This window comes from Coregonus lavaretus (genome assembly GCF_964263955.1).
Source record: "Coregonus lavaretus genome assembly, contig: HAP1_SCAFFOLD_6439, whole genome shotgun sequence".
Lineage (NCBI taxonomy): Eukaryota > Metazoa > Chordata > Actinopteri > Salmoniformes > Salmonidae > Coregonus > Coregonus lavaretus.
In genome coordinates this window covers 1-25,647 of record NW_028156942.1, presented here as the reverse complement: position 1 = coordinate 25,647, position 25,647 = coordinate 1, and the positions used below count along the sequence as shown (strand labels likewise).

Genomic DNA, 25,647 nt, shown 5'->3' with positions numbered 1-25,647 from the left:
CACAGTCAAATTCTACAATAATTATATTTTGTTTGTTTTTACTCCTGAACTTCCTCCGATCATTTTCATGATGTCCATCTGGTTTGCTTCTATATGCCATATTTTTCTAACTGTGCTCTTTCACAAAAGCTCTCAACCTATAACCTATATACTTATTATGGACACAGTATGCTTTACATTAGTTATCTTGTTGTTATTAGTTGTTATTAGTCCCATCCTTCAGCTCTATTCAACACCTCCCATCTATCTCGTAACACCATCCATATTGGATTTCTATTTGCCATATATTTTTCAACTGTACTGTGATGTTTTACAAAAGTTCTGAACCTTTCTATTGTCATTGTTTCTACAGATTGTAAATTGAATATAAACATTTTTGCTAAAAGTATTATTATATTATTGATCGATTGATTATTACTTTTCAGATCACCCAGTAATGCTATCTGCAAGGTTAGCTCCAGGTAAATATTGCAATCCTTTAGCCATTCCTGGACCTGTGTCCAAAAACAAGCTACAAATGGACAGTACCAAAACAAATGATCTAATGATTCTGTCTCTTCAAAGCAAAATCTGCAGAGCTGGGAAGATTGTATCCCCCATATAAATAACATTCTATTGGTAGCAAGAATTGTATAATCATTTAAATTGAAAAATTCTAAGTTTTGAATCCGGCGTCGTTTTGCGTATCAATTCATAAACGCTATGCCATGGAATCGGTACGTCAAAAATCTCTTCCCAACTATTTTGCAATCTATATGGGACGGCTGTCAATACTTTGGTCCTTAAATGAAACTGATATACTTTTTTATTTATCACAATTTTCTTTAATAACCAATTATGTTCTTTAATGCATGGCCGACAGACAAGTTCCTTACTTTTTCCCCCTTCCACTTTCCTTTTTTGCGGTAATGCTGCAATTATTTGGTTGTAATTTTGGGTAGAGCAGACATTTCCATATGTTTTTGTTAGCTGCATGTGCGACATAACTCCACCAGTCCTACCGATAATATCATTTACGAAGATTATACCTTTTTTAAACATTTTGTAAAAAAAAAAGTTTTTTTTGTCAATTAGTATATTTGAGTTTAACCACAATATTTGTTGCAATATTTGTTCTATCGTTTCTGGAGGATTAAATTGAAATTGCAACCAAGTTTCTATGGCTTGTTTTAGAAATAGTGATATTTGGGAGATTATTTCCTTTTCAAATAACTGAAAGTGAGAGGTTGTAATCTGAATAAAGGGAAAAAGGCCATTCTTGAACATTGGGTGAGACAATCTTACTAATTTGCTCGAGAACCAGTTCTGATTTAAGTATAACTTTTGTATGACTGAAGCTTTTAGTGATAGGTCTAATGCTTTAATATTTAATCATTTCTGTCCTCCGAAATTCATATTCATTATATAAATAGGCCCGTTTAATTTTGTCTGGCTTGCTGTTCCAAATCAAATGGAATATTTTTTTCTCATATAATTTCAAAAACTGTTCGCTAGGCGTAGGCAAGACCATAAGCAAATAGGTAAACTGGGATAATACTAAAGAGTTAATCAGGGTGATTTTTCCACAAATTGACAGGTATTTACCTTTCCATGGTAGCAAGATCTTATCTATTTTTGCTGACTTTCTATTAACATTTATTGGAGTGAGATCATTTATTTCCTTTGGGATATGTATTCCGAGTATATCCACATCACCATCAGACCATTTTATTGGTAAACTACATGGTAATGTAAAAATTGTATTTTTTAGTGATCCAATACATAATATAGTACATTTATCATAATTTGGTTGTAATCCAGAGAGGTTAGAAAATGTATCTAGATCCTCTATGAGGCTGTGGAGGGATTCAAGTTGTGGATTTAAAAGAAAACATGAATCATCAGCGTACAATGACACCTTTGTTTTTAAGCCCTTGATATTATTGTTGGATCTGATTTTAATAGCTAACATCTCGATGGCAATAATAAATAGATATGCCGATAATGGACAGATTTGCTTTGTTAAAGTCCCTAACTACAATAAATGCGGCCTCAGGATATGGGGTTTCCAGTTTGCATAAAGTCCAGTGTAGTTCCTTGAGGGTCGTCGTGGTATCGGCTTGAGGGGGAATATACACGGCTGGGACTATAACCGAAGAGAATTCTCTTGGGAGGTAATATGGTCGGCATTTGATTGTGAGGTATTCTAGGTCGGGTGAACAAAAGGACTTGAGTTCCTGTACGTTATTACAATCACACCATGAGTAGTTAATCATGAAACATACACCCCCGCCTTTCTTCTTCCCTGAGAGTTCTTTATTCCTGTCTGCGCGATGTACTCAGAACCCAGCTGGCTGTATGGACGGGGACAGTACATCCCGAGAGAGCCATGATTCCGTGAAACAGAGTATGTTACAGTCTCTGATGTCTTTCTGGAAAGAGTTCTTCGCCCTGAGCTCGTCTACTTTATTGTCCAGAGACTGAACATTAGCGAGTAAAATACTCGGAAGCGGTGGATGGTGTGCACGCCTCCTGAGTCGGACTAGAAGTCCACTCCGACTACCTCTTCTCCGCCGGCTGCGTCTTGGAGCAGCCTCTGGAATAAGTTAAATTGCCTTGGGGGGTACGAACAAAGGATCCAATTCGGGAAAGTCGTATTTCTGGTCAGAATGCTGTTGAGTAAAAGTAAAGATACCTTAATAGAAATTGACTCAAGTAAAAGTGAAAGTCACCCAGTAAAATACTACTTGAGTTAAAGTCTAAAAGTATTGGGTTTTAAATATACTGAAGTATCAAAAGTAAAAGTAAAAGTATAAATCATTTCACATTCCTTATATTAAGCCAAACCAGATGGCACCATTTTCTTTTTTTAAGGATAGCCAGGGGAACACTCCAACACTCAGACATCATTTACAGATAGCCAGGGGCACACTCCAACATTCAGACATAATTTACAGATAGCCAGAGGCACACTCCAACATTCAGACATCATTTACAAACTGAGCATTTGTGTTTAGTGAATCCATCAGGTCAGAGGCAGTAGGGATGACCAGGGATGTTCGCTTGAGAAGTGCATGAATTGGACAATTTTCCTGTCCCGCTAAGCATTCGAAATGTAACGAGTACTTTTGGGTGTCAGGGAAAATGTCTCGAGTAAAAATTACATTATTTTCTTTAGGAATGTAGTGAAGTAAAAGTTGACAAAAATATAAATAGTAAATTACAGATACCCAAAAAAACTACTTAAGTAGTACTTTAAAGTATTTTTACTTAAGTACTTTACACCACTGCCGCTCTGATATCCAAAAGTTATTTCCGTCTGTATGTAATAACACAAAAAACGTTCTGTCATTTCTTAGGAGCTAGAAGCAGAGCTGCCATGTCTGTCATTTCTTAGGAGCTAGAAGCAGAGCTTCCATGTCTGTCATTTCTTAGGAGCTAGAAGCAGAGCTTCCATGTCTGTCATTTCTTAGGAGCTAGAAGCAGAGCTTCCATGTCTGTCATTTCTTAGGAGCTAGAAGCAGAGCCTCCATGTCTGTAATTTCTTAGGAGCTAGAAGCAGAGCCTCCATGTCTGTAATTTCTTAGGAGCTAGAAGCAGAGCCTCCATGTCTGTCATTTCTTAGGAGCTAGAAGCAGAGCTTCCATGTCTGTCATTTCTTAGGAGCTAGAAGCAGAGCTTCCATGTCTGTCATTTCTTAGGAGCTAGAAGCAGAGCTTCCATGTCTGTCATTTCTTAGGAGCTAGAAGCAGAGCTTCCATGTCTGTCATTTCTTAGGAGCTAGAAGCAGAGCTTCCATGTCTGTCATTTCTTAGGAGCTAGAAGCAGAGCCTCCATGTCTGTCATTTCTTAGGAGCTAGAAGCAGAGCCTCCATGTCTGTCATTTCTTAGGAGCTAGAAGCAGAGCCTCCATGTCTGTCATTTCTTAGGAGCTAGAAGCAGAGCCTCCATGTCTGTCATGTCTTAGGAGCTAGAAGCAGAGCCTCCATGTCTGTCATTTCTTAGGAGCTAGAAGCAGAGCCTCCATGTCTGTCATTTCTTAGGAGCTAGAAGCAGAGCCTCCATGTCTGTCGGTGCCATCTTATGAATAGTGTGTGTTTAAAAAGGAGGGGGGGTGCATAAACACAGTGAATATAATGTAGGCCTACCTGTTTGGGTAACCCTCCACCCGGGGTAACACACCCCTGCCTGTACTTCTCACAGAAACCCATTCATGTCACCCCCCCAACACTTTCCCTGGTTGTCACTGCTCTTGCTCAACTAAAAATGTAATCTGTCTCATCACAATTTAAGTCACTCTCCAAAACATATTTTGAGGTATTGGTGGCGTTTTACCCCAAGTTACTCTGCAACTGACCCGTGTTACATTTAGCCCCACTCTCCCCTCATGCACTCACAGCAAATTCCAGAGCTTTAATGTGCTTAACCATGGATCTGAAAACTCTGGATTTAAAATGGTGCAGTTCGCACATATTTAGGAGCTTGCAATGTGGTAAAGTTACATTTTATTATCCAAAGGTTTTCATTCCAACATTTGAGAAAATATGTAACATAATTTCACATCTGACTGAAATAATATCATAATTTATGCCTGTAAGTAGAAAAGTCATGAACCAGCTTGACCAGGATAATTTTAGTTATCAAGCTGACTACCAGCCTGAGCTTTCAAAAGCTAGCTAGCTTTCATCATAAGGGTTGGGCATGCTTACTATTGCTAGGAACCCCAACTATCACAGATAAAATGACACATCATATATTTAGATATTTAGCTAGCTAATCATTACTGTAGCAATACATTTTACTGGTAAAATAGCAATCCTGCAGCATCCCTCTCTTTCTCTCTTCATATCTAACTTAATCACTAGCCAGTTCATTTTAGCTAGGTCTAGCTCACACCTAATGCCAAATGCTCTTCAAATTGTCAATGTTTATTTTATTTTGTACAGTTATCAATGAAAACATATTTTTTTTTAAAGACAAGATAAAAGAAGAGCTAAATCAAGTAGACTAGCTAGCTACCTAGCTCTTGATCATGTCTTAGTTCCATTGCATTACACATAAGAGTCATTGAATGAAGGCGTCTTCTGTGGGGGGGGGTTTGTTAAGATCTGGGACACTCGGTCTGAACATTAACGCGCATCGCTCGCGATACGGTTTTGGAAAGCATAAGGACCTTATCTTTCATATCGGCGAGAATACATTTTCAAAGGTTAAATTGATACACACCTTTATAGAGTTTAGGGTTCCCATATCTCCATGTTGCAACTCTTGTTCGCGGAGAACAGACGGAAGACAGAGTGGACTCACTACCTGTGCTAACTATCTATCTGCATCTCCGAACACTGTCGGCTGCAACTGTGTTGAAACAGTAATTTTGCATTTGTGAAATTATTATTTTTTATGTTATATGAAAGCAGAGGGATTTATGTTTCTAGAACCGTACTGCAATTGAGAATCGATTCACATTTAGATGGAGTATTTGGCTGTTTTGGCTTTCAGACAGAACATGTAAAGTCTTTAGACTAAGGAGTAACATTAGGCTCCTTCAGTCCAATATTGGGCTAGCTAGCTACCTTGCCTCATTTTGGCTGATTGTCTACTCGGCTTGTTATCAACATTTCATTCCACAGACTCGTCTTATCAATTGGAAAAAATACTCGAAAATGTACACATTATTATTACTAACATAAAAACAAATTGTATACTATTTCTTACCTTAATATTGTTGTCCTGATGTCAGTGACAGAGCTGTCAAAGTTGTGAGAAACCTTTCAGATCCAATAGAGGCATTGCGCCTCCTGGTGGCAGCATCCACTTTCAGTCTCTGTGGCAAAACTCACAATCCTACCAACATTTTTAAGTTTACATTTGAGTCATTTAGCAGACGCTCTTATCCAGAGCGACTTACAGTTAGAGGAGTGCACACATTGTTCATTTGTGGCAGTGGTTACTATGGCAATTCAAGATGGCGCTACCCATACCTCTAATAAATGTTGTTCAAGATCAAAATATTACAAACAGTGATTTACATTTGAGTCATTTAGCAGACGCTCTTACCGAGAGCGACTTACAGGAGCAATTAGTGTTAAGTGCCTTGCTTAAGGGCACATCGACATCGGCTCGGGGATTAGAACCAGCGACTTTTCGGTTACTGGCTCAACGCTCTTACCCACTAAGCTACCTGCCGCCAATGTTTCTACGTTACAAGCAAATGTTTAGTATTAGTGGATTGAATACATCTCTTTGCTCAGCTTTACTTCCTGAAGTGTTTATATTCCCCTTTAAAGCATGGTACTCATCCAACAGACTAAAATGTTTAGAAGACCCAACAATTGTATTGTCATCTGCATATAATTAGAATCATTGGAATGAACATTGTAATTCAATGGTGCCAGAGTCATGAATCCTGTTCACACTGCTGAACCTGGAAAAAAAAATGGCTCCTCAGTGTGGCAGAGAGAGATCACTACACTCTGCAGAGGCACTGTACTGTCTATGCACTGCACCAAGACCCACCTCTCAATGTTGCAGAGAGAGAGAGAGAGAGTTAGCCTAGATAGATGTGGCTGAGTCTGGCTTAGAGGACATAAAAGGACAGGCCTGAGAGGGGTTGGGGGAGGAGTGGTGAGGGTAGTAGAGGTAGAGGATGTAGAGGTAGAGTGTGTAGAGGGAGTAGAGGTAGAGGGTGTAGAGGTAGAGGGTGTAGAGGTAGAGGGAGTAGAGGTAGAGGAGGTAGAGGGAGAGGGAGTAGAGGGAGTAGAGGTAGAGGGTGTAGAGGTAGAGGGAGTAGAGGTAGAGGGAGTAGAGGTAGAGGGAGTAGAGGTAGAGGGAGTAGAGGTAGAGGGAGTAGAGGTAGAGGAGGTAGAGGGAGAGGGAGTAGAGGGAGTAGAGGTAGAGGGAGTAGAGGTAGAGGGAGTAGAGGTAGAGGGAGTAGAGGTAGAGGGAGTAGAGGTAGAGGGTGTAGAGGTAGAGGGAGTAGAGGTAGAGGGAGTAGAGGTAGAGGGAGTAGAGGTAGAGGGAGTAGAGGTAGAGGGTGTAGGGGTAGAGGGAGTAGAGGTAGAGGGAGTAGAGGTAGAGGGTGTAGAGGTAGAGGTAGTAGAGGTAGAGGGAGTAGAGGTAGAGGGAGTAGAGGTAGAGGGAGTAGAGGTAGAGGGTGTAGAGGTAGAGGGAGTAGAGGTAGAGGGAGTAGAGGTAGAGGGTGTAGAGGTAGAGGGAGTAGAGGTAGAGGGTGTAGAGGTAGAGGAGGTAGAGGGAGTAGAGGTAGAGGGAGTAGAGGTAGAGGGAGTAGAGGTAGAGGAGGTAGAGGGAGTAGAGGTAGAGGGAGTAGAGGTAGAGGGTGTAGAGGTAGAGGGTGTAGAGGTAGAGGGTGTAGAGGTAGAGGGAGTAGAGGTAGAGGGAGTAGAGGGGGTAGAGGGAGTAGAGGTAGAGGGAGTAGAGGTAGAGGGAGTAGAGGTAGAGGGAGTAGAGGTAGAGAGTGTAGAGGTAGAGGGAGTAGAGGTAGAGGTAGAGGGTGTAGAGGTAGAGGGTGTAGAGGTAGAGGGTGTAGAGGTAGAGGGTGTAGAGGTAGAGGGAGTAGAGGTAGAGGGTGTAGAGGTAGAGGAGGTAGAGGGTGTAGAGGTAGAGGGTGTAGAGGTAGAGGGTGTAGAGGTAGAGGGTGTAGAGGTAGAGGAGGTAGAGGGTGTAGAGGTAGAGGGTGTAGAGGTAGAGGGAGTAGAGGTAGAGGGAGTAGAGGTAGAGGAGGTAGAGGGTGTAGAGGTAGAGGGAGTAGAGGTAGAGGGTGTAGAGGTAGAGGTAGAGGAGGTAGAGGGAGTAGAGGTAGAGGAGGTAGAGGGTGTAGAGGTAGAGGGAGTAGAGGTAGAGGGAATAGAGGTAGAGGGTGTAGAGGTAGAGGGAGTAGAGGTAGAGGGAGTAGAGGTAGAGGGTGTAGAGGTAGAGGGTGTAGAGGTAGAGGGAGTAGAGGTAGAGGGTGTAGAGGTAGAGGAGGTAGAGGGAGTAGAGGTAGAGGGTGTAGAGGTAGAGGGTGTAGAGGTAGAGGGAGTAGAGGTAGAGGGAGTAGAGGGGGTAGAGGTAGAGGGTGTAGAGGTAGAGGGAGTAGAGGTAGAGGGAGTAGAGGTAGATGGAGAAGAGGTAGAGAGTATAGAGGTAGAGGGAGTAGAGGTAGAGGGAGTAGAGGTAGAGGGAGTAGAGGTAGAGGGAGTAGAGGTATAGGGAGTAGAGGTAGAGGGAGTAGAGGTAGAGGGAGTAGAGGTAGAGGAGGTAGAGGGAGTAGAGGTAGAGGGTGTAGAGGTAGAGGGTGTAGAGGTAGAGGGAGTAGAGGGGGTAGAGGTAGAGGGTGTAGAGGTAGAGGGAGTAGAGGTAGAGGGAGTAGAGGTAGAGGGAGTAGAGGTAGAGAGTGTAGAGGTAGAGGGAGTAGAGGTAGAGGAGGTAGAGGTAGAGGGAGTAGAGGTAGAGGAGGTAGAGGGAGTAGAGGTAGAGGGTGTAGAGGTAGAGGAGGTAGAGGGAGTAGAGGTAGAGGGAGTAGAGGTAGAGGGAGTAGAGGTAGAGGGTGTAGAGGTAGAGGGTGTAGAGGTAGAGGGAGTAGAGGTAGAGGGTGTAGAGGTAGAGGGAGTAGAGGTAGAGGGTGTAGAGGTAGAGGAGGTAGAGGGAGTAGAGGTAGAGGGTGTAGAGGTAGAGGGGGTAGAGGTAGAGGGTGTAGAGGTAGAGGGTGTAGAGGTAGAGGGTGTAGAGGTAGAGGAGGTAGAGGGTGTAGAGGTAGAGGGAGTAGAGGTAGAGGGTGTAGAGGTAGAGGGAGTAGAGGTAGAGGAGGTAGAGGGTGTAGAGGTAGAGGGTGTAGAGGTAGAGGGTGTAGAGGTAGAGGAGGTAGAGGGAGTAGAGGTAGAGGGTGTAGAGGTAGAGGGTGTAGAGGTAGAGGCAGTAGAGGGTGTAGAGGTAGAGGGAGTAGAGGTAGAGGGAGTAGAGGTAGAGGGTGTAGAGGTAGAGGAAGTAGAGGGAGTAGAGGTAGAGGGAGTAGAGGTAGAGGAAGTAGAGGGTGTAGAGGTAGAGGGAGTAGAGGTAGAGGGTGTAGAGGTAGAGGAAGTAGAGGGTGTAGAGGTAGAGGGAGTAGAGGTAGAGGGAATAGAGGTAGAGGGAGTAGAGGTAGAGGGTGTAGAGGTAGAGGAAGTAGAGGGTGTAGAGGTAGAGGGAGTAGAGGTAGAGGGAGTAGAGGGTGTAGAGGTAGAGGGAGTAGAGGTAGAGGGAGTAGAGGTAGAGGTAGAGGGTGTAGCGGTAGAGGGGGTAGAGGTAGAGGATGTAGAGGTAGAGGAGGTAGAGGTAGAGGTAGAGGGAGTAGAGGTAGAGGGTGTAGAGGTAGAGGGTGTAGAGGTAGAGGAGGTAGAGGGTGTAGAGGTAGAGGGTGTAGAGGTAGAGGGAGTAGAGGTAGAGGGAGTAGAGGTAGAGGGAATAGAGGTAGAGGGTGTAGAGGTAGAGGGAGTAGAGGTAGAGGGAGTAGAGGTAGAGGGTGTAGAGGTAGAGGGTGTAGAGGTAGAGGGAGTAGAGGTAGAGGGTGTAGAGGTAGAGGAGGTAGAGGGAGTAGAGGTAGAGGGTGTAGAGGTAGAGGGTGTAGAGGTAGAGGGAGTAGAGGTAGAGGGAGTAGAGGGGGTAGAGGTAGAGGGTGTAGAGGTAGAGGGAGTAGAGGTAGAGGGAGTAGAGGTAGAGGGAGTAGAGGTAGAGAGTGTAGAGGTAGAGGGAGTAGAGGTAGAGGGAGTAGAGGTAGAGGGAGTAGAGGTAGAGGGTGTAGAGGTAGAGGGAGTAGAGGTAGAGGGAGTAGAGGTAGAGGGAGTAGAGGTAGAGGAGGTAGAGGGAGTAGAGGTAGAGGGTGTAGAGGTAGAGGGTGTAGAGGTAGAGGAGTAGAGGGGGTAGAGGTAGAGGGTGTAGAGGTAGAGGGAGTAGAGGTAGAGGGAGTAGAGGTAGAGGGAGTAGAGTAGAGAGTGTAGAGGTAGAGGGAGTAGAGGTAGAGGAGGTAGAGGGAGTAGAGGTAGAGGAGGTAGAGGTAGAGGGAGTAGAGGTAGAGGGTGTAGAGGTAGAGGAGGTAGAGGGAGTAGAGGTAGAGGGAGTAGAGGTAGAGGGAGTAGAGGTAGAGGGTGTAGAGGTAGAGGGTGTAGAGGTAGAGGGAGTAGAGGTAGAGGGTGTAGAGGTAGAGGGAGTAGAGGTAGAGGGTGTAGAGGTAGAGGAGGTAGAGGGAGTAGAGGTAGAGGGTGTAGAGGTAGAGGGGGTAGAGGTAGAGGGTGTAGAGGTAGAGGGTGTAGAGGTAGAGGGAGTAGAGGTAGAGGGAGTAGAGTAGAGGGTGTAGAGGTAGAGGGAGTAGAGGTAGAGGGTGTAGAGGTAGAGGGAGTAGAGGTAGAGGAGGTAGAGGTGTAGAGGTAGAGGGTGTAGAGGTAGAGGGTGTAGAGGTAGAGGAGGTAGAGGGAGTAGAGGTAGAGGGTGTAGAGGTAGAGGGTGTAGAGGTAGAGGCAGTAGAGGGTGTAGAGGTAGAGGGAGTAGAGGTAGAGGGAGTAGAGGTAGAGGGTGTAGAGTAGAGGAAGTAGAGGGAGTAGAGGTAGAGGGAGTAGAGGTAGAGGAAGTATGAGGGAGTAGAGGTAGAGGGAGTAGAGGTAGAGGGTGTAGAGGTAGAGGAGTAGAGGGTGTAGAGGTAGAGGGAGTAGAGGTAGAGGGATTAGAGGTAGAGGGAGTAGAGGTAGAGGGTGTAGAGGTAGAGGAAGTAGAGGGTGTAGAGGTAGAGGGAGTAGAGGTAGAGGGAGTAGAGGGTGTAGAGGTAGAGGGAGTAGAGGTAGAGGGAGTAGAGGTAGAGGTAGAGGGTGTAGCGGTAGAGGGGGTAGAGGTAGAGGATGTAGAGGTAGAGGAGGTAGAGGTAGAGGTAGAGGTAGAGGGAGTAGAGGTAGAGGGTGTAGAGGTAGAGGGTGTAGAGGTAGATGGAGTAGAGGTAGAGGATGTAGAGGTAGAGGAGGTAGAGGTAGAGGGAGTAGAGGTAGAGGGAGTAGAGGTAGAGGGAGTAGAGGTAGAGGGAGTAGAGGTAGAGGGAGTAGAGGGAGTAGAGGTAGAGGGTGTAGAGGTAGAGGGTGTAGAGGTAGAGGGAGTAGAGGTAGAGGGTGTAGAGGTAGAGGGTGTAGAGGTAGAGGGAGTAGAGGGAGTAGAGGTAGAGGGTGTAGAGGTAGAGGGAGTAGAGGTAGAGGGAGTAGAGGTAGAGGATGTAGAGGGGGTAGAGGGTTAGAGGGTGTAGAGGGTTAGAGGGTGTAGAGGTAGAGGGTGTAGAGGTAGAGGGTGTAGAGGTAGAGGGAGTAGAGGTAGAGGGTGTAGAGGTAGAGGGTGTAGAGGTAGAGGAGGTAGAGGTAGAGGGTGTAGAGGTAGAGGATGTAGAGGTAGAGGGAGTAGAGGTAGAGGGAGTAGAGGTAGAGGATGTAGAGGGGGTAGAGGTAGAGGAGGTAGAGGGTTAGAGGGTGTAGAGGTAGAGGGTGTAGAGGTAGAGGGTGTAGAGGTAGAGGGAGTAGAGGTAGAGGGTGTAGAGGTAGAGGGTGTAGAGGTAGAGGGAGTAGAGGTAGAGGGTGTAGAGGTAGAGGAGGTAGAGGTAGAGGGTGTAGAGGTAGAGGGTGTAGAGGTAGAGGGAGTAGAGGTAGAGGGAGTAGAGGTAGAGGGAGTAGAGGTAGAGGGAGTAGAGGGAGTAGAGGTAGAGGGTGTAGAGGTAGAGGGAGTAGAGGTAGAGGAGGTAGAGGAGGTAGAGGGAGTAGAGGTAGAGGAGGTAGAGGGTGTAGAGGTAGAGAGTGTAGAGGTAGAGGAGGTAGAGGTAGAGGGTGTAGAGGTAGAGGGTGTAGAGGTAGAGGGAGTAGAGGGAGAGGATGTAGAGGTAGAGGGAGTAGAGGGAGTAGAGGTAGAGGTGGTAGAGGGTGTAGAGGTAGAGGGAGTAGAGGTAGAGGGAGTAGAGGTAGAGGGAGTAGAGGTAGAGGGAGTAGAGATAGAGGAGGTAGAGGTAGAGGTAGTAGAGGTAGAGGGAGTAGAGGTAGAGGGTGTAGAGGTAGAGGAGGTAGAGGGTGTAGAGGTAGAGGTGGTAGAGGTAGAGGGAGTAGAGGTAGAGGTAGTAGAGGTAGAGGGAGTAGAGGTAGAGGGTGTAGAGGTAGAGGAGGTAGAGGGTGTAGAGGTAGAGGGTGTAGAGGTAGAGGGAGTAGAGGTAGAGGGAGTAGAGGTAGAGGGTGTAGAGGTAGAGGGTGTAGAGGTAGAGGGAGTAGATGTAGAGGGAGTAGAGGTAGAGGGTGTAGAGGTAGAGGGAGTAGAGGTAGAGGGAGTAGAGGTAGAGGGAGTAGAGGTAGAGGGTGTAGAGGTAGAGGGAGTAGAGGTAGAGGGTGTAGAGGTAGAGGGAGTAGAGGTAGAGGGAGTAGAGGTAGAGGGTGTAGAGGTAGAGGAGGTAGAGGGTGTAGAGGTAGAGGGTGTAGAGGTAGAGGGAGTAGAGGTAGAGAGTGTAGAGGGTGTAGAGGTAGAGGGAGTAGAGGTAGAGGGTGTAGAGGTAGAGGGAGCAGAGGTAGAGGGTGTAGAGGTAGAGGGAGTAGAGGTAGAGGGAGTAGAGGTAGAGGGTGTAGAGGTAGAGGAGGTAGAGGGTGTAGAGGTAGAGGGAGTAGAGGTAGAGGGAGTAGAGGTAGAGGGAGTAGAGGTAGAGGGTGTAGAGGTAGAGGGAGTAGAGGTAGAGGGTGTAGAGGTAGAGGAGGTAGAGGGTGTAGAGGTAGAGGGTGTAGAGGTAGAGGGAGTAGAGGTAGAGAGTGTAGAGGGTGTAGAGGTAGAGGGAGTAGAGGTAGAGGGTGTAGAGGTAGAGGGAGTAGAGGTAGAGGGAGAAGAGGTAGAGGGTGTAGAGGTAGAGGGTGTAGAGGTAGAGGTAGAGGGAGTAGAGGTAGAGGGAGTAGAGGTAGAGGGAGTAGAGGTAGAGGGAGTAGAGGTAGAGGGTGTAGAGGTAGAGGGAGTAGAGGTAGAGGGTGTAGAGGTAGAGGAGGTAGAGGGTGTAGAGGTAGAGGGTGTAGAGGTAGAGGGAGTAGAGGTAGAGAGTGTAGAGGGTGTAGAGGTAGAGGGAGTAGAGGTAGAGGGTGTAGAGGTAGAGGGAGTAGAGGTAGAGGGAGAAGAGGTAGAGGGTGTAGAGGTAGAGGGTGTAGAGGTAGAGGTAGAGGGAGTAGAGGTAGAGGGAGTAGAGGTAGAGGGTATAGAGGTAGAGGGAGTAGAGGTAGAGGGTGTAGAGGTAGAGGGAGTAGAGGTAGAGGTAGAGGGGGTAGAGGTAGAGGGAGTAGAGGTAGAGGGAGTAGAGGTAGAGGGTGTAGAGGTAGAGGGGGTAGAGGTAGAGGGAGTAGAGGTAGAGGGAGTAGAGGTAGAGGGAGTAGAGGTAGAGGGAGTAGAGGTAGAGGGTGTAGAGGTAGAGGGAGTAGAGGTAGAGGGAGTAGAGGTAGAGGGTGTAGAGGTAGAGGGTGTAGAGGTAGAGGGAGTAGAGGTAGAGGTTGTAGAGGTAGAGGTAGAGGGAGTAGAGGTAGAGGGAGTAGAGGTAGAGGGAGTAGAGGTAGAGGGAGTAGAGGTAGAGGGTGTAGAGGTAGAGGGGGTAGAGGTAGAGGGAGTAGAGGTAGAGGGAGTAGAGGTAGAGGAGGTAGAGGGAGTAGAGGTAGAGGGGGTAGAGGTAGAGGGTGTAGAGGTAGAGGGAGTAGAGGTAGAGGGTGTAGAGGTAGAGGGAGTAGAGGTAGAGGGAGTAGAGGTAGAGGGAGTAGAGGTAGAGGGTGTAGAGGTAGAGGGAGTAGAGGTAGAGGGAGTAGAGGTAGAGGGTGTAGAGGTAGAGGGTGTAGAGGTAGAGGGAGTAGAGGTAGAGGGTGTAGAGGTATAGGAGGTAGAGGGAGTAGAGGTAGAGGGAGTAGAGGTAGAGGGGGTAGAGGTAGAGGGTGTAGAGGTAGAGGGAGTAGATGTAGAGGGAGTAGAGGTAGAGGGTGTAGAGGTAGAGGGAGTAGAGGTAGAGGGAGTAGAGGTAGAGGGAGTAGAGGTAGAGGGTGTAGAGGTAGAGGGGGTAGAGGTAGAGGGAGTAGAGGTAGAGGGAGTAGAGGTAGAGGAGGTAGAGGGAGTAGAGGTAGAGGGGGTAGAGGTAGAGGGTGTAGAGGTAGAGGGAGTAGAGGTAGAGGGTGTAGAGGTAGAGGGAGTAGAGGTAGAGGGAGTAGAGGTAGAGGGAGTAGAGGTAGAGGGTGTAGAGGTAGAGGGAGTAGAGGTAGAGGGAGTAGAGGTAGAGGGTGTAGAGGTAGAGGGTGTAGAGGTAGAGGGAGTAGAGGTAGAGGGTGTAGAGGTATAGGAGGTAGAGGGAGTAGAGGTAGAGGGAGTAGAGGTAGAGGGGGTAGAGGTAGAGGGTGTAGAGGTAGAGGGAGTAGATGTAGAGGGAGTAGAGGTAGAGGGTGTAGAGGTAGAGGGAGTAGAGGTAGAGGGAGTAGAGGTAGAGGGAGTAGAGGTAGAGGGTGTAGAGGTAGAGGGAGTAGAGGTAGAGGGTGTAGAGGTAGAGGGAGTAGAGGTAGAGGGTGTAGAGGTAGAGGGTGTAGAGGTAGAGGGAGTAGAGGTAGAGGGAGTAGAGGTAGAGGGTGTAGAGGTAGAGGGTGTAGAGGTAGAGGGAGTAGAGGTAGAGGGTGTAGAGGTATAGGAGGTAGAGGGAGTAGAGGTAGAGGGAGTAGAGGTAGAGGGGGTAGAGGTAGAGGGTGTAGAGGTAGAGGGAGTAGAGGTAGAGGGTGTAGAGGTAGAGGGAGTAGATGTAGAGGGAGTAGAGGTAGAGGGTGTAGAGGTAGAGGGAGTAGAGGTAGAGGGTGTAGAGGTAGAGGGAGTAGAGGTAGAGGGAGTAGAGGTAGAGGGTGTAGAGGTATAGGAGGTAGAGGGAGTAGAGGTAGAGGGAGTAGAGGTAGAGGGTGTAGAGGTAGAGGGTGTAGAGGTAGAGGGTGTAGAGGTAGAGGAGGTAGAGGTAGAGGGTGTAGAGGTAGAGGGTGTAGAGGTAGAGGTAGAGAGAGTAGAGGTAGAGGTAGAGGGAGTAGAGGTAGAGGGTGTAGAGGTAGAGGGTGTAGAGGTAGAGGGAGTAGAGGTAGAGGGAGTAGAGGTAGAGGGTGTAGAGGTAGAGGGTGTAGAGGTAGAGGGTGTAGAGGTAGAGGGAGTAGAGGTAGAGGGAGTAGAGGTAGAGGGTGTAGAGGTAGAGGGAGTAGAGGTAGAGGGTGTAGAGGTAGAGGGAGTAGAGGTAGAGGGAGTAGAGGTAGAGGGAGTAGAGGTAGAGGGTGTAGAGGTAGAGGGAGTAGAGGTAGAGGGTGTAGAGGTAGAGGGTGTAGAGGTAGAGGGAGTAGAGGTAGAGGGAGTAGAGGTAGAGGGTGTAGAGGTAGAGGGTGTAGAGGTAGAGAGTGTAGAGGGTGTAGAGGTAGAGGGAGTAGAGGTAGAGGGTGTAGAGGTAGAGGGAGTAGAGGTAGAGGGAGTAGAGGTAGAGGGAGTAGAGGTAGAGGGTGTAGAGGTAGAGGGAGTAGAGGTAGAGGTAGAGGGAGTAGAGGTAGAGGGTGTAGAGGTAGAGGGAGTAGAGGTAGAGGGAGTAGAGGTAGAGGGGGTAGAGATAGAGGGTGTAGAGGTAGAGGGGGTAGAGGTAGAGGGGGTAGAGGTAGAGGGGGTAGAGGTAGAGGGTGTAGAGGTAGAGGGAGTAGAGGTAGAGGGAGTAGAGGTAGAGGGAGTAGAGGTAGAGGGTGTAGAGGTAGAGGGTGTAGAGGTAGAGGGTGTAGAGGTAGAGGGAGTAGAGGTAGAGATAGTAGAGGTAGAGGGTGTAGAGGTAGAGGGTGTAGAGGTAGAGGTAGTAGAGGGAGTAGGGGTGAGGGGCTGAAGGGTGCCCAAAAGGAGGGCCACTCCATGTCCACAATCCCTGAAGTGGCCCTCCAAGTGTTCCTTTAGGGCTAGTGAAGCAACAGGAGGCTGGGAGGAGAGGAAAGCCCTCACTAAGGAGGAGAGGAAAGCCCTCACTAAGGAGGAGAGGAAAGCCCTCACTAAGGAGGAGAGGAAAGCCCTCACTAAGGAGGAGAGGAAAGCCCTCACTAAGCAACAGGAGGCTGTGAGGAGAGGAAAGCCCTCACTAAGGAGGAGAGGAAAGCCCTCACTAAGGAGGAGAGGAAAGCCCTCACTAAGGAGGAGAGGAAAGCCCTCACTAAGCAACAGGAGGCTGGGAGGAGAGGAAAGCCCTCACTAAGGAGGAGAGGAAAGCCCTCACTAAGGAGGAGAGGAAAGCCCTCACTAAGGAGGAGAGGAAAGCCCTCACTAAGGAGGAGAGGAAAGCCCTCACTAAGCAACAGGAGGCTGGGAGGAGAGGAAAGCCCTCACTAAGGAGGAGAGGAAAGCCCTCACTAAGGAGGAGAGGAAAGCCCTCACTAAGGAGGAGAGGAAAGCCCTCACTAAGCAACAGGAGGCTGGGAGGAGAGGAAAGCCCTCACTAAGGAGGAGAGGAAAGCCCTCACTAAGGAGGAGAGGAAAGCCCTCACTAAGGAGGAGAGGAAAGCCCTCACTAAGGAGGAGAGGAAAGCCCTCACTAAGCAACAGGAGGCTGGGAGGAGAGGAAAGCCCTCACTAAGCAACAGGAGGCTGGGAGGAGAGGAAAGCCCTCACTAAGCAGCACTCTTCTTAAACCTCTCTTTTGAGACCCTCCAGATAACCCGCTCTAATCAATGACTCATCAGTGAATTATTCATCTCACTCATGTCCCTCTGGATGAACTGGTGACTCCTCTCCTGGTGAGATATCAGATCTGAAATCAGATCTGATATCAGATCTGGAATCAGATCTGGAATCAGATCTGGAATCAGGACAGCCCTAATTTATATCTGTAGGCTGGTACATAGGCTGCCATTTGGTAACACTCTTTCCCACACAGGATTATGGTAGTATCTACACTATATATACAGCAGTATGTGGACACCCCTTCAAATTAGTGGATTCTATTTCAGCCACACCCGTTGCTGACAGGTGTATAAAATGGAGCACACAGCCATGCAATCTCCATAGACAAACACTGGCAGTAGAATGGCCATACTGAAGAGCTCAGTGACTTCCAACATGGCACCGTCATAGGATACCACCTTTCCAACAAGTTAGTTTGTCAAATGTCTGCCCTGCTAGAGCTGCCCCGGTCAACTGTAAGTGCTGTTATTGTGAAGTGGAAACGTCTAGGAGCAACAACGGCCAAGTGGTAGGCCACACAAGCTCACAGAACCGGCAAGTTCTGAAGCGCATAGCGCTTAAAAATCGTCTGTCCTCGGTTTCAACACTCACTACCGAGTTCCAAACTGCCTCTGGATGCAACGTCAGAACAACTGTTGGTCGGGAGCTTCATGAAATGGGTTTCCATGGCCAAGCAGCCGCACACAAGCCTAAGATCACCATGTGCAATGCCAAGCATTGGCTGGAGTGGTGTAAAGCTCGCCGCCATTGGACTCTGGAGCAGTGGAAGCGTGTTCTCTGGCGTGATAAATCACACTTCACCACCATCTGGCAGTCCAACGGACGAATCTGGGTTTGGCGGATGCCAGGAGAATGCTACCTGCGCCAATGCATAGTGCCAACTGTAAAGTTTGGTGGAGGAGGAATAATGGTCTGGGGCTGTTTTTCATGGTTCAGGCTCCTTAGTTCCAGTGAAGGGAAATCTTAATGCTACAGCATACAATGGCATTCTAGACGATTCTGTGTTTCTATCTTTGTGGCAACAGTTTGGGGAAGGCCCTTTCCTGTTTCAGCATGACAATGCCCCCGTGCACAAAGCGATGTCTATACAGAAATGGTTTGTCGAGATCGGTGTGGAAGAACTTGACTGGCCTGCACAGAGCCCTGACCTCATCAAACACCTTTGGGATGAATTGGAACGCCGACTGCGAGCCAGGCCTAATCGCCCAACATCAGTGCTCGACCTCACTAATGCTCTTGTGGCTGAATGGAAGCAAGTCCTGCAGCAATGTTCCAACATCTAGTGGAAAGCCTTCCCAGAAGAGTGGAGGCTGTTATAGCAGCAAAGGGGGGGACCAACTCCATATTAATGCTCATGATTTTGGAATGAGATATTGGACGAACAGGTGTCCACATACACTACATTATCAAAAGTATGTGGGTATTGGGCATTTTAAATGTTAGATAACGGACTAGTGCTGAAATCCCCAGAGTGACTGGTTCTGAGTTACTGGTTCTGAGTGACTGGTTCTGAGTGACTGGTTCCATCATAGTATAGCTCTGCTGGATTGATGACAGGATCAGATTGTTACCATGACCCATGACCCATGACCCCGACACACGGTCACATGGTCTCTTCCTACATTATGTATGTTGGTTCCATGCCAGGCGTCCCAGGCGGCCTTGGGGCAGTGTTGTGGGTCGTCTCCTCACACAGCCGTTGTGCTGAGTCAGTGTTGTGGGTCGTCTCCTAACACAGCCGTTGTGCTGAGTCAGTGTTGTGGGTCGTCTCCTCACACAGCCGTTGTGCTGAGTCAGTGTTGTGGGTCGTCTCCTCACACAGCCATTGTGCTGAGTCAGTGTTGTGGGTCGTCTCCTCACACAGCCATTGTGCTGAGTCAGTGTTGTGGGTCGTCTCCTCTCACAGCCATTGTGCTGAGTCAGTGTTGTGGGTCGTCTCCTCACACAGCCATTGTGCTGAGTCAGTGTTGTGGGTCGTCTCCTCACACAGCCATTGTGCTGAGTCAGTGTTGTGGGTCGTCTCCTCACACAGCCATTGTGCTGAGTCCGTGTTGTGGGTCGTCTCCTCACACAGCCATTGTGCTGAGTCAGTGTTGTGGGTTGTCTCCTCACACAGCCATTGTGCTGAGTCAGTGTTGTGGGTCGTCTCCTCACACAGCCATTGTGGTGAGTCAGTGTTGTGGGTCGTCTCCTCACACAGCCATTGTGCTGAGTCAGTGTTGTGGGTCGTCTCCTCACACAGCCATTGTGGTGAGTCAGTGTTGTGGGTCGTCTCCTCACACAGCCATTGTGCTGAGTCAGTGTTGTGGGTTGTCTCCTCACACAGCCATTGTGCTGAGTCAGTGTTGTGGGTCGTCTCCTCACACAGCCATTGTGGTGAGTCAGTGTTGTGGGTCGTCTCCTCACACAGCCATTGTGCTGAGTCAGTGTTGTGGGTCGTCTCCTCACACAGCCATTGTGGTGAGTCAGTGTTGTGGGTCGTCTCCTCACACAGCCATTGTGCTGATCAGTGTTGTGGGTCGTCTCCTCACACAGCCATTGTGCTGATCAGTGTTGTGGGTCGTCTCCTCACACAGCCATTGTGCTGAGTCAGTGTTGTGTTTACCCAGCTAACAATTCTAGGGAGAAGGAACGTTTTTGTAATGTTACCAGGAATGTTCCCCTGATTTTCCGTTTGTTATGGGAACATTCAATGTATGTTAGCAATGACCTCCTGAGAACCTATTTGGCATTGGAGTAAGAAGGACATGCCCTTAATGTCAAACAGAACCCAGAACGTGGTTACCATGTTCTCAGAATATACTATATTAATGTTCTAGATATGTTTCATGGGACGTTGCAAGAACATTCCTGTGTCCAGTTTTCTGAAGGTTAGGAGAATATTCCATCAATGTCCCACCAAACATATACAGAACATGGTTGCCATTTTCCCAGAATATAAAATATACATTTTCTAGACACATTTCATTGGAACGTTGCAAGAACATTCCTGTGTCCAAGAATGTTTCAAACATAGGACATTCTGTCATGGTCCCCTGGAGGTTTTAGTCTAGATCCTGGCTTGTTCCGGGGACGTCGCCTGATGGTCCCAAAGAAAGGTTCTCCCAAGTTTCATTACCCCTTGTTACTGTTGCCGAGCCCATCAAGGCCCTGATTGGTGAACCACTAATCCAATCATAACTCTTTGTCTGTTGGCAAGGTTAGGGACATACAGTGCTTTCAACTTACATATTTGACACACATGATTACATTGCATGTTCATTTATACAGTCATTATTAATCAACATGTCCTCGCCTGGGATTTGAACTCAAAACCTTGGTTCACAGCATTCAGATAGTCCCGCTACGCCACCATGTCTGTGTATAGTCTGTGTTGTTGTGTATAGTCAGTGTTGTGTATATCTATCTATACTGACCCTACCTGTACTGACTCTACCTGTACTGACTCTACCTGTACTGACTCTACCTGTACTGACTATCTATACTGACTCTACCTGTACTGACCCTACCTGTACTGACTATCTATACTGACTCTACCTGTACTGACTCTATCTGTACTGACCCTACCTGTACTGACTCTACCTGTACTGACTCTACCTGTACTGACTCTACCTGTACTGACCCTACCTGTACTGACTCTACCTGTACTGACTCTATCTGTACTGACCCTACCTGTACTGACTCTACCTGTACTGACTCTACCTGTACTGACTCTACCTGTACTGACTATCTATACTGACTCTACCTGTACTGACTCTACCTGTACTGACTATCTATACTGACTCTACCTGTACTGACTCTACCTGTACTGACTCTACCTATACTGACTCTACCTGTACTGACTATCTATACTGACTCTACCTGTACTGACTCTATCTGTACTGACCCTACCTGTACTGACTCTACCTGTACTGACTCTACCTGTACTGACTCTACCTGTACTGACTCTATCTGTACTGACCCTACCTGTACTGACTCTACCTGTACTGACTCTACCTGTACTGACTCTACCTGTACTGACTATCTATACTGACTCTACCTGTACTGACTCTACCTGTACTGACTATCTATACTGACTCTACCTGTACTGACTCTACCTGTACTGACTCTACCTATACTGACTCTACCTGTACTGACTATCTATACTGACTCTACCTGTACTGACTCTATCTGTACTGACCCTACCTGTACTGACTCTACCTATACTGACTCTACCTGTACTGACTCTACCTGTACTGACTCTACCTGTACTGACTCTACCTGTACTGACTCTACCTGTAGTGACTATCTATACTGACTCTACCTGTACTGACTATCTATACTGACTCTACCTGTACTGACTCTACCTGTAGTGACTATCTATACTGACTCTACCTGTACTGACTATCTATACTGACTCTACCTGTACTGACTCTACCTGTACTGACTCTACCTGTACTGACCCTACCTGTACTGACTCTACCTGTACTGACTCTACCTGTACTGACTCTACCTGTACTGACCCTACTGTTATTATTATCTATTTTGATGACTAGTCACTTCACTCTGCCTTCATGTACACTACCGTTCAAAAGTTTGGGGTAACTTAGAAATGTACTGTACTGAACTATATTCTACTTGACTATACTCTACTGTACTGAACTCTACTCTACTGAACTGAACTCTACTGAACTGAACTCTACTGAACTCTACTCTACTGAACTCTACTGAGCTCTACTCTACTGAACTCTACTGAACTCTACTCTACTGAACTGAACTCTACTGAACTCTACTGAACTCTACTGAACTCTACTCTACTGAACTGAACTCTACTGAACTCTACTGAACTCTACTCTACTCTACTGAACTCTACTGAACTCTACTCTACTGAACTCTACTGAACTCTACTCTACTGAACTGAACTCTACTGAACTCTACTGAACTCTACTCTACTCTACTGAACTCTACTGAACTCTACTGAACTCTACTGAACTCTACTCTACTCTACTGAACTCTACTGAACTCTACTGAACTCTACTCTACTGAACTGAACTCTACTCTACTGAGCTCTACTGTGATGTTCAAACTATGACTGATTCAGATTTGGTTTGGACCGGTCTTGTTTGGTGGCAGAGCTCCTTAAAATAATATCCAGTGTGCAGAATAATACCCAAATATGCAAAGAATGATATTGTAATATTCTACCTCTGTGTAGGATACATCACCATGAAGAGAAGGATGTTCATATCCATCATTATATATTTGTGTGCAGTACAGATCAGGGACGCATGATGAAATTCAGTTACCGCAATTCCGTTACCGGGTGTAAATCCACTTCACTTACTGTAGTTCTATAACCAAACAATATATTTTTTAAAGTCTATGTGTCATGTCATAGCTGACACCCCATTCTTTCTGCAGACATTGTTGAATCTTAATTTGGAGTAGATATTTAACAGAGTTGTTGGAATACGTGGTCACATAAATACCTCAGGTAGATGTTACCAAAATTCTTTGGATCTGCACAGTTCTGTGTGTGTTTTTTTTGTAAAATGTTCAGTGTAAATTGTTAAAATTAGTCCTTGTGCATACAGTTGTATGGTTTGTTAAACTTTGAAATCAATGGTTTTTGTTTGGCTTACACTTTAAGTGAAAAATCTGAGTTTCAGTTTTTTATTGTAGCTATATTCAGTATTTGGTAACAATGGAATCATTATTCACAGTTAGTTCCTCCTGTTTTATTCCAAGCAGTGGAAGTTTCATTTCTCATTCTCCATTTCTGTTCTTCCCCAAATGCTATCTGATTAACTGATACTAAATACTGCTATGCATTGCAGAGACACTGAATAAAACTGATATTACATTTAAATATATATTTTTTGTCTTTCAGAAATCCCTGAAAATGCTAGCTGATAAATAAAGCCTAATTTGGGAATGCGTCCCAAATGGCAGCCTGTTCCATAGAACTCTCGTCAAATGTAGTGCACTATATAGGGAATATGGTGCCATTTTGGATGCATCCATGAACATGCATTGCCGAGAGAGTAATAGTGATGTAACACCAAAATGTTGTCTCTTCTCTTCCAGAAATCCTCCAAGGTATCAGAGGATGCCAGCGGTGATCTGAAGAGAGACAGAACAGAGAGAAAGAGCGTCAGTTTCCTTGACTCTGTCAGTGTGATCTCAGCGGGCGGAGGAGACAGCACTATGGAGGTGGAGGCCCACCCTGAGACCTGCTACACCAGCCAAGGGCTCAACAGCCTGGGCAAAAAACACCAGACCCTGGACACAGAGGTGGCCCAGGAGATAGCCTACCTGGATGAGGTGTTGGAGGCTAACTGCTGCAACCCAGGGTTTGATACCATGCCATCGCCCTCTAACGGGACCGCGAAACCTGAGAGAGACCCCAGGGAGGTCAGTATCGACGGAACCGGGCCGTCTGTCCACGTCTCCAACACAGACACACAATCCCCACCGACCAACCATGAGGTCACAGTAGAGGGCAGGAAGCAGACCACCTTCATAGACCACCAGGAAGTCAATAACACCAGTAACCCCAGGCCCGACGGCCACTCTGGACCAATGGGAGCGCATGAGAACTACAGGGAGCAGGGGGGAGAGACAACATCCCCCACTGTGGCCATCAAGAAGGAGGCGCGTTTCGAGCTGCGGCCGTTCCAGGAGGAGAAGAAACCTTCCAAGCTGTTCGACCCATGTGAGAAGGAGGTGCGAGTGAAGAAGGTGCGTCCGTCGGAGGAAGTGGCAGAGCTGGAGAGGGAGAGGCTGGAGCTGATCAGGGGCCAGGCGGTAAAGAAGAACCCAGACATGGGGACAAAATGGTGGAACCCTCCTCAGGAGAAAAGTCTGGAGGAGGAGCTGGAGCCGGACAAACTAGAGTCACACAGGAAGTACGAGGAGAGGAAGCAGCAGCGGAGGTCAGAGTTCACCTGGGGGTCATCCCAGACGTACGCCCAGTACTCCATGACCTTTGACCCCGGCTTTGACCCCGAGTCCAACCGCGACCCGGCAGAGGTTCTCCAGAGCACCAAGGAGGACATTGTGGTGGAGCAGATTGACTTCTCTGCAGCCAGGAAGCAGTTCCTCCAGATAGAACACTCCAGGCAGCAGCAGCAGCCGGCCGAGAGGTCACAGGTCACAGCCTCCAACAGAGTCGTGGCACCTCAGCTCTACTCGGCCAAGCCCTTCTCCAGAGCGCCGGACAGCGTCACCCACGTGGATCGATCCTCCGGCTCCATCACGGTGGGCTACAGTAGTTACCTGGGCTCGCCACTAGAGGCCAGCGACGTCGCCACCACCACCAATACGGTCAGGACAGAGAGGATCTACTGCAGCCAGGGAGAGGCCCAGTCCCCCACTACTACCTTGGGACAGGAAGAGCCCAGGAACAGCGGCCTGAAGGAGGCCTGGACGGACGACAGAGAAGGCGATGGTGACTTCACCTGCGCCCGGGCTGTCAGGACCATCCTGAAAGACGAGGGAGTCTCTGAGCTGTGTTCCTCCTCCCACTCCTTCCACTCCCACAGCGCCTCCCTGTCCTCCTGCCACCCAGAGGAGTGTGACTCCGGGCTGGATGTGCTCTCCTTGCGTTCCCAGGATACTACCGTCCTGGAGACCCTGTCCAACGACTTCAGCATGGACAACGTCTCCGACAGCGATGTGTCCAATGAGACCATGTCGGCCTACCTGGGGGAGACGTCTCTGGGGGAGTACTCCTTCCCCTCCACCCCCCAGGCCACCACGCCCGTCAACGGCAAGATGGAGGGAGGCGCCCCCAGGTCCCCCGGGGAGCGGAGCCTGGGTCGGGGTCCGGGAGGCACCCCCAGGTCCCCCGGGGAGCGGAGACTGGGTCGGGGTCCGTCGGAGGAGGAGCTGGAGTACCATGCAGGGATCCTGGTGCAGAGTGCCATCCAGCACGCCGTGATGAACCAATCTCAGCAGGGGGTCCCCCGCGCCGCCCCACAGTCCTCCCTCTACCCCCTCCCAGAAAGGCACCTAGACTTAGACGTCCTGCCGCCATCTTCTGGGATGCTCACATCTCCACCCCTAGACCACCCTCCACCACTCCTAGACCTCCACTCACCTCCATCCCCCCAGCTCCGCTCACCCCCAAGCCCACTGCAGCAGTGGCCAACACCCCATCAGTCCCTCCAGTCACCCCCACCCCAGTACCAATCAACTCCATCACAAACCCCCCAGCAGCAGTCTCCTCCCCCCCAGCAGCAGTCTCCTCCCCCCCAACATCAGTCTCCTCCCCCCCAGCAGCAGTCTCCTCCCCCCCAGCAGCAGTCTCCTCCCCCCCAGCAGCAGTCTCCTCCCCCCCAGCAGCAGTCCCCCCCAGCCCAGATGGAGAGATCTACCTACACCCCCAGGAGGTCCTCTTCCGGAGGTCCTAAAATCCTCGTCCAGTCCGCCCTCAGTCGCTCCCTGGCCCTAAACCCAGACCCCGTCCCAGTCCGCACCCCCGTCCACATCCCTGCCCGTCCCGTAGAGCCCTACCAGCCTCCAGAGCTGTCCCCGACCCCCAGCGAGAAGGACCAGTTCAGCTACTTCTCTAAGTACTCCGAGGCGGCCGAGCTCCGCAGCACCGCAGCAGCTACCAGAACCCAGGAGACGGAGCAGAGCACTGGGCCGTTCAAGCTGCGCTCCCGGAAGCAGAGGACTCTGTCCATGATTGAGGAGGAGATCCGCGCGGCGCAGGAGAGAGAGGAAGATCTGAAGAAGCAGAGGCAGAGCCTTGGAGCGGTGCGATCCGGACCGGGCCCCAGAACTAACCAGACAGGCAGGCCCAAGACGATGACTATCAACTCCTGGGACAAGCAGAAGACCAACAGCCTACCCGCCAAACTAAGCCTCTCAGGCAGCCTGCCGCCAACAAAACTCACCCTCACCAGCAAGACGGCACCAGGTGAGCTAACTGTGACAATAACTCTTGCTACGGTTAGGACCCTATGGGGCCCT

The 25,647-nt window shown here is 48.4% G+C and overlaps 1 protein-coding gene across 1 annotated transcript; it reads left to right on the top strand.

The window, feature by feature from the left end:
- Nucleotides 1–424: 424 nt before the first annotated feature.
- On the top strand, nucleotides 425–25,605 carry LOC311119572 (A-kinase anchor protein 2-like; the record flags this gene model as incomplete). The annotated part of the gene is made up of 2 exons (XM_084194248.1): nucleotides 425–461; nucleotides 22,756–25,605. A coding segment is annotated over exon 2 (2,730 nt), but the record flags the coding sequence as incomplete, so codon positions are not given.
- Nucleotides 25,606–25,647: the final 42 nt, after the last annotated feature.